At 49.3% G+C, this 9,028-nt stretch overlaps 1 protein-coding gene across 1 annotated transcript in view; it reads right to left on the bottom strand.

Moving 5' to 3' along the window:
* The window catches only part of FRMD4A (FERM domain containing 4A), a 306,388-nt gene that overhangs the window by 53,656 nt on the left and 243,704 nt on the right, over positions 1 to 9,028 (bottom strand). The window contains exons 12-13 of the mRNA XM_007460894.1: positions 8,606 to 8,682; positions 3,349 to 3,487 (exon numbers count right to left, since the gene is read on the bottom strand). Of these exons, the coding sequence (XP_007460956.1) occupies positions 3,349 to 3,487; positions 8,606 to 8,682 (216 nt within the window). The remainder of the gene's footprint in view (positions 1 to 3,348; positions 3,488 to 8,605; positions 8,683 to 9,028) is intronic.

The raw sequence follows: 9,028 nt of genomic DNA, 5'->3' as shown, positions 1-9,028 counted from the left end.
GAGGGGGAGGGGGAGGGACCCTGAAAGAAGAAAATAACCAATCGCCAGGGGAAGAACACTAGACTTCTCATTCTCAGCTACCCACCCCTGCTGGCTCCAACCACTAGATTGCACTTGTTTCTGGGGTTCATGAGCATCCCTCGGGAGGCCTGGGCTTTGCTGAAGCACTTCAGAGAAAGGAATGGTTGATCTGGCCTGATACAGTAGAGTGTGAAGCAATGGCCAGTATGCCAGCCAACACTGGCTGTTCAGAAATATTTGGAAACACTTCATTCCAGGCCTGCCAGCCATCACTCACCCTGAACCATCCTGCCCACTGGAGATGGGTCACATCACTGTTGTCTGAAGAAATGAAAGGTGTTGTAACACAATTCCTAAGGTGAATTTTATCATCTCTGATTTAATTGGGGGGAACTTTTAGAGAATTCAAACTTTACACACAGGTGTCGGCCAGGGCACGGTATGTTGCATTAGTAATGATAATGGTGAGAGACAGCACACATCTCCTAAAGCAACTTCACTGACGCTGTGTCACTGGACTGATCAGTGATTCTGGGCAGGAATTTCCTTTGCTGTTCTCTCACTGTGGAAAGCAAGCAGGAGCGAGGAAAACTTGCCCGGGGCCATAGAACCGGAAGGCAGAGTCCTTGGACCTCCCTATGGGGGAACCTGTTCAGCACCAGTCACCGCAGGCTGAGCAACTGATTCCAATAAGAAATACGTGGGCGGGCTTCCCTGGTGGCACAGTGGCTGAGAATCTGCCTGCTAATGCAGGGCACACGGGTTCGAGCCCCGGTCCGGGAGGATCCCACATGCCGCGGAGCAACTAGGCCCGTGAGCCACAACTACTGAGCCTGCGCGTCCGGAGCCTGTGCTCCGCAACAAGAGAGGCCGCGATAGTCAGAGGCCCGCGCACCGTGATGAAGAGTGGCCCCCGCTCGCCGCAACTAGAGAAAGCCCTCGCACAGAAACGAAGACCCAACACAGCAAAAATAAATAAAAATAAATGACTAAGCTCCTACCCCCAACATCTTCTTTAAAAAAAAAACAAAAAACAAGAAAAGAAATACATGGGCTCCAGGCACTGTGAGTATCCAGAGCTTATCTGGGGCAAATTCTCCTGCTCCTGGGGGTAGGTGCATGTCCTTCAGTCCCCCAGGGGTGGCTGAGCTGAAAGCTCCCTATTGCTGCGAGCATTTGGCCTGGTCTCTCGAGAGACACTTCTTGTTACTAAGTGATCTATGATAGTTACTTTCTGAGGTTTCCTTGTTACATCAGTGGGCTGACCTGTAAGCCTGCTGAATAAGCCTTCTCCAGCCCCACAGGAAGACCATGTTTGAGAACAGGGTTGCGGAGCCCTAAGGATGGGCCTCCTGCCTTACCCCAGAGATCCTCTAATGTGAAAAGCCAGCAGAGGGAGGAAGAGTTCTAACAGCTAATACGCCACCCTTAGGCTGAGATAGGCTTTTTCTCTTCCCCATTCAAAATCAGTGTGTGTAGGGTCTGCCCGCAAGAGGAACTGGCAGTGGGGTTCAGGCGGGTTGCCAGACTCCCCACCCCTCGTCACGCACCGCCAAACAATACGGAGGATGGAATCAATGGTCTCAGGTTTTGACCTCCAACTCCTGCCACTGGAGGGCAAAACACTGACACCCACCCACTGTCTCAATCTAAGGCATGAGTCAAAAGGTTCTGGCCCCGTTTCTTTGGATCGAATCGGGCCTCAGGTTCCTGTGCCAATGCCCACCATCACCAGGAGTGATGTAGAATACTCTCATTATTCCTGGCAACAAAAATATTCCACCCTGTGCCCATTCACCCCCCGAAAATGACCAAACAGGGGGGAGGAAGAAAACTTAGGAGAAGAGAAAATGTGTTACAAAGGAGAACGGGACTCCTACATGGGAACGGCTGTGACTGAAACTGAATTATGACTTGAGGGATTGTTTGCTTTCTTCCTGTCCTATTTTCTTACTATCTTTCTCTTACCTCCCACCCAATCCCAACTCTCTCCTTCCAATCCTCCCCCCAAGCCAGGGAAAGACTCAGAAGGAATATAAGGCAAAACAGGAAGCCACAAGGATCCAAAAGGGCACCAATCCAATAAATCTGGGCCCCAGTAAGCCGGGGCCCCTGCCACTTCCTCCCCTCTCTAGGACAGAGGGGATAGGATAAAACCTCCCACAGGTGGTGGTACTGACTAGATCGGGGGCCAAGGTCGCTCTCCCTCTGAAGTTCTGTATTCCACTCCCCACCTGTCCCAAGCCAGCAGGATCCTAAGATGCACAGCCCATCTTGATATGGCTCTTCACCTGAGGGGTAATGAATGGGAGTGGCTTGTGCGGGGAAGGCAAGGGAAGCATGGCAGACAAGGCTGGAGGAAGAGGGGGCAGAGGGTTGATATAAGCTGTGTGCAAACCAAGGAGACGTCGTTTTCCCCACCACCACCACCACGCCCCGTGTGTGTGTCTGAACTGGGGCTGGGTCAAACCTCCCTTGGAGGATGACTGTTTACTATGGCCTGAGGCTCTGGGTCTACCTTAGGGAAACAGACTTGTTGCCTTTTTTTTATTATTATAATGTTTCCAGTTTTGCATTTTTAAGAAATGGAGTTGGCAGTTGGAAAAGCCTGCAGAGTTTTCACAGCAATTATCCTCAACAGTTAGGTGGTGTCTATTAGTTGCGAATGGTTCCTTTTTTTTTTTTTCCCCCTCAAAAGGAAAACAGGGCTTCCCTGGTGGCTCAGTGGTTGAGAGTCCGCCTGCCGATGCAGGGGACACGGGTTTGTGTCCCGGTCCGGGAAGACCCCACATGCCGTGGAGCAGCTGGGCCCGTGAGCCACGGCCGCTGAGCCTGTGCGTCCAGAGCCTGTGCTCTGCAACGGGAGAGGCCACAACAGTGAGAGGCCCGCGTCCCGCAAAAAAAAAAAACCCAAAAAACCCCCCCAAAACAACAAGAAACTAAAAAAAAAACAATATGCCACTGTTTACACACCCAAAAGGACTGCTTACTTCCAGGAGAGATTCCTGAGGTTCAAAAGCACGGGGGAATTCCTCAAAAGGGCCCTACTTGGCTGCAGCAAATGGCCTGAGTGGCTCTGACCGTGGTTGACCAAGTCGCCGAGGACACGTTGTTCTCTTCAAGAGCTGATCTCAGGAGCTGCCTCCTATAGTCCTAAAAGGCCAGTCTCACCTGTGCACATCTCAGAACAAGGGATGCAGGGCCTCCCCAGCCATCCAGCTCCTAACCCCCAGCTACAAGATCCAGACAAGGGCCCTCGTCTGCTCACAGCTCAGTGAAAGGTCTGGTCTTGTCATAGGCCCTCCCAGTCCCAGGCAAGGGGCTTACCTTACTCTGCTTTCTGTCCAGATAGAACTGGTGTTGGCTAATGGCCATAGCCCAGATGGACTTGATCAGTGCCGGACACGCGTACCACGTGTGCACTGCGATGCCGCTGTGTCCAAACGTCCTCCTTGTCACTGAAGCCCTGGGAGAGCAAGAATCAGAAGGGTCAAACACGTTTACAACGAGGGCCTATGATCCTCAGTCAACAGCTTTTACCGAGAACCCACTGGGTCCTAAAAGCTCCGGCATAAAGGTGACAGATGAGCATGCGTGCACGCACACACAAAACTGGCTGGTAAAGGCCATCTTTTCATTTTATTCTCTAAATAAACGTTGATTCTATCTAAGGCACAGAACATGATGATCTGATGTACTGATACATATACACAGTGAAGTGATCACTGCAGTCAAGCTGAAGAAAATTTCCTCTCCTCACATACGTACCATCGTGTGTGCGTGCGTGTGTGTGATGCAAGCACCTGAAGTCCACTCTTAGCCAATTTCCAGTATATAATACAGTGTTATTCACTACAGTCACCAGGCTGTACATCTCTAGGCTTATTCATCCTATATAATATACACCACTTTGTATACCCTTCGACCAGCATCTCTCTCCATTTCCCCTACTTCCGCGTCCCTGGTAACGACTGTTCTACTCTCTGCCTCTGTGACTCTTTTAGATTCCACCTATAAGTAAGATCATGCAGTTCTTGTCTTTCTGTGTCTGCTTTATTTCACTTCATAATACCCTCCAGGTCCATCCATGTTGTTGTAAATGGCAGGATCTTTTTTTTTTTTTAAGGTTGAATGATATTCCATTGTGAACATACACCACAATTTCTGTATCTGTTCATCCATCAATGGACACTTAGGTTGTTTCCATATCTTGGCTACCGTGAATCATGCTAATCTTTTGATTTACTAGCTCCTTAGGGTTCAGAATTTGGCCAAGCCTCTGCCTTGTCTGGAATAAGACAGGTCATTCTAGGTCATGGGACGGTCTTTTCTGATCTTCAGCTCCTGGCACTGGGCCAAGACAAACTTCAGAGACAGGAAAAGCCTTTGACAATGTCCTTTATTAACCAGGCAAAGCTGCCTACGGTGAAGGACGAGTAAATTCTAATTGCCACAGCATCTAAGGCAATCAGAACTGCTTACGTTACTCTCACGCAATCTTCCTCGAAAGTTGGTTATCAATTTCAAATATATTCAGAGGGCAGGTGGGGTATAAAGAATCAGGAGAGGAAAGGCAGAAAGAAATGAGCCTAGCCAATGCCGACCCACTACCCATGTCCACATACATGTCTGTAGGAGATGTGGAGGATGTATGCAGAGAGCAGAGAGGCAGTCAGACTTTAAACTGAAGGTGGGAAAGAATGGTCCCAACATAATTCATCACATTAATGGAATTAAGGGGAAAAAGAGTTATATGATTATGTTCTCAGGGAAGTATACTTTATAGGATGGGTACATGATTTTGCAAGTGAAATCTGAGAATGTGTTTCCATACATGTGTGCATGTGTTGACACGTGTGTGTGTGTGTGTGTGTGTGTGTAGGGCAAGGTAATGGGACAGTGGGGTGAGGTTGGGGGTATCTTATGTGCACATCAGAAGAACAATGTGTGTTCAAGATTGAGCTATCTCATCTGGATGAACCTTGGGGTAGTCAGGACTTGTGAATAATCATATTTTCATGGCAAGTTTTCCCTTGAAGGAGATTAGAAGCTGCTCTGATCACCTTCCCCCGGGGGCTCAAGATTTAACAGTAGGTGTTCTCCAGACCCACTTTTAAGGAGGAATTCAAATCTGGTGGTTAGTTAATACTACTGATTCTAAGCAGAGTATTATTCTTCCCTTTGGTTATAACTAAAGTTAAGAGAAAGTGCCAGCTCACCAAGGAACACACAATTAAAAATAATGGAAAAGGAGCCAGCAAGAGAGTAAGGAGGAAACCCCCATGGTCTCTGCACGTGTAAAAAGAAATTGATCTGAATACTCACTCTGGCTTCCATGGCAATGGCTGATCCTGGGAGTGAATTCATTTTTTTTTTTTTCTCCCAGAAAAGGTGAATTGGAAAGGAAAAGTAACTTGAAATGTATTTCAGGGGCGGTAGTGAGAGCAGTGCCAGTCTAGGTGTATTTTTCAGGTAAGGCGGGGGAGGGGAGGGAAGAGGCTAGCTGGTCTGGGAGTTCCCAGGAGCACCTAAATCAGATGTTCTCAGAGTGTTTCTCCTGCCTGATTATGAATTTATCTCTTCTCTACACTGTTTGCTTCAGGCTCTTCCCACCCCACCGACTCCTTCTGCTTTGCCAAGCCCAGAGAACCGCAGAAACAACGCTGGGTATCGATTAGGACACCGGTCCAGGAGAGCAAATCTGGAAGCATCTTCTGGGACAGCCGAGCCATGCCCTGTCCTCACACAGTGTCCCAGGACGCCCATCTTCAGGACACGATTCTGCACCACACTTGCCATCCTATAACTTTGGTCCTGGCTTCCTTCCTGGTTTGGGGGAGGGGATGACCCCTCAACCATCCCAACCCAGTACAGTTGATTAGATGGCTCTTCTGTGTTCAAATAAACAAGGCAACGGCAGCAGGACGACATGTTTAACTGGAGCAGGGCCAGGAGGCCATAGAGGAGTGCTTACTGCAGTGCCAGGCGGGGCTCCAACGCCCCAGAAGACACAGACTTGGAGCTATGGCCTGGCCACTAAACTAAGTAGCTAACCTGGAACAATCCCCTTTGCCTGCCCTGTTGAGCATTTGGAAAAGGTGCCTTTAAAGGCACTGTCAACATGGGTCTCCACCGCTGCCATCAAGAAAGCCACGTCTCTGGCCTCTCGTCGTCTCCCCTCTCCTCTCCCCGCGTGTCTCTAGGCTGACAGAGCACTGCTTTCCGAGGGGACGTGCTCACGTTCTGTGCTCAGACTGCCTCTGGCGCCTGCACGTCTCTCTTAGGCCCACCTGCCCGACATCCTTATCCCCCCGAGGGCCCACCTTGAGCTTTACATCCTTAGCTAAGATTTCTCCTTCTCAAGAAGCCTCCCCAGACCAGCATTTATAGGCTGTGCCATCTGGCACTTGGTACCCGCTGTCTGTGTATAGCATGGCGGTAAGTCACATAAGCTTTGGAGCCAGACTCCCTGGGTTCATATCCTGTCTTTACCCCTTAACTAGCTTTTTGTAACGTGGAGCCGGTTACTCTGCTTCTTCTGTGCCTGTTTCCCAAGTAGAACAGGAATACTAGTACCTATTTTCTGGGGTTATAGCGAGGACCCAATGAGATAACTATCTAAGTGTTTAGAACAGTGACTGTGCATAGTAAACACTTAATAAACATCAAGTTCCTTCTTCTGTCTCTTCAACTATGCTAGAAGTTCTTTCAGGGCTTCCTTCTATAGCCCAGGACACGTAACTGTGCCTGGACATAGGAGCTACTCAACAAATGTGAGATTGATCACTTTCATTTAATAGGCTAAAAGCCCACACGATAGTAACATGAGGTTTGGACTCTTTCCAATGTCCCTGGGTCTTGGGAAAGGGAAGGGAATTTAGAATTACATCACGAACGGGACAATAGACCCAGACACAGAAAGAACACGACGAGTACACACACACACCCGCCGCCCACTCACTCAAGGATGCGTCCAAGGTACCTCTGCATTAGCAGAATTCCCAACAGAGCACAGGCCTGGAGAGTCTGTCTCTAGTCCTACACTCAGCTTCTTAGACCATCCAATCTCCAGTCTTTATTTTGTCAATCATCCACTTTCTGCATCTGACCCATCGTGGCAACATTCATTCTGGGACATTACTTTCAGCATCTCTTGCCCCCCTGCCTGGCCTGAATCAATGCATTCCTGCTCTGCAGAGACTGGGTCTCTGGATCCCGAGACCCTTCCCTGCTCTGCAGAGACAGGGTCTCTGGATCCCGAGACCCTTCATGACAGGACCCTGAAAAACGCTGGACAGGCTGTTATACTGCCAAGGCTCTCTATCATCACCTGACAACGAGACACGAATCTCTAAGATGTTCTCCGCTTGCCTGTTGCAACAGTAACCATGGGGTGTCGGGGGGAGTTCTCACCCTACACGGGAGTTCTGTTTCAAGCAGATTACGTGGCCAGGCAAGCGGCACAGCAGTCCTCCTGGGTTATCACTGACCGCAGGAATGGACATCACCCCACAAGCCTCACCCTCTGATGGAGCAAAATCTTATTCTCATGCTGAGAACTTTCTGGGAGGCACCTCAGCTGGTCTGAGGGCCCAGAAGCCATGTGTGTGAGGAACTGATGCCAACAACCCCTCTTTCCCGAACCAGGGCTGGGGTATGGACAGCACCTAACATCCACATCTACTCCTTCACAGGGCCTGATCTTTTCACTGTCTTCCCAGGGCTACCTTCTTGTTCTAAGTTTGATTTTGGACCTACTCAAAGCGATTTATCCTTGAGCGTTAGGTCTGTTTTTAGGGAATTTTGCTGCCGCTTCTGGGCTGCCTATAACTCTAGGACTAGCAGACAAAGAGAGGAAAAGCCACGGTACATGCTGCCCCGAGAACCTTCCACGCAGGGCTTGCTGCATTCCAAAATGGGACCCTATTGTTTGGCATTGGACTTGGAGAGCATTGACTTTGACATGAGCGCTCCCTGGGACACAATGTGAGGTGGGGAGAAAAAGACTTGTATTTCTTTCACATCTACCCAGCACGGCGCACCCTAAAATTACAGCTCACGGAATGAAACGACTCAGCACAACTCTTTCAGCTGCAGGTTCCTTCTGTGCTGACTCTTCAACCCGAAACGTTCTCAGAAGCTCTGACAAGCCATCCTTCAGACTCTTCTCTGGCAAAAACTTTCTAGAAGGACTCAGACCACCGCTCACTTTAATTTGGTGATTGTTCTGAAGTGCTACAAATCTTTCCTAAAACGCCCTGGCTTGTAAAGACAATTCCACACGTACAAGCAAGTAATACGTGTAGCCGGATGAGATGACCGTGGAACTGCTAATTTCACGCGCGCGCGCGCACACACACACACACACACACACACACACACACACACACACACAAGCCCACTGTATTTCCCAACACATAGAACAAAAACAAAGCTCTACTGTCTTATTTGAACTCTATTCTCCCGATCAACCTCCCTCTTCCCCCGCAAATTAACATGAACAGTGACAGCACAGAAACAGTAACATAAGTAATATGCCGGCGAGGCCACGCGCTCCCAGAAGAAAAGGGCTTGTCTAGCTTACCTGCGCGGGTCATGGACTTCCACAGAAAACTTTTTCTCTCTGAAATACAGGTTTTCCAACTGCCTCCATTGGAATATCTGGACAGAAAACAATGCAGTTTAAGTTCAAGAGTGGGCGGTTCACGGCTGTAGTCCTCCCTCTGTGGCTGAGCTTACAGCTGGCAGTTTCCTTATCAAAGCTCAAACAGTACAGTTGTTTGCACCTCCCGTGCCTCTTGCTTGACACACACACACACACGCACGCCGCTCTTCAGTTCAAAACCCCAGCAATGTGGCTGTGGATTTTCCTGCAGGCTTCTCAACGGGAACAAAACAAGTTCTTTTCAAGTGGTTCCCCGGCTCTGCTTGGCCTTTGTTGAATTCTCCAAGACAGTTCCCAGCTCTGCAGACTTTTCCCTCCAAGAGAGGGGGAGGTGGGGGGGCG

Source organism: Lipotes vexillifer, unplaced genomic scaffold, assembly GCF_000442215.2.
Source record: "Lipotes vexillifer unplaced genomic scaffold, Lipotes_vexillifer_v1.1 scaffold534, whole genome shotgun sequence".
Lineage (NCBI taxonomy): Eukaryota > Metazoa > Chordata > Mammalia > Artiodactyla > Lipotidae > Lipotes > Lipotes vexillifer.
This window is presented reverse-complemented; position numbering and strand designations above follow the sequence as displayed.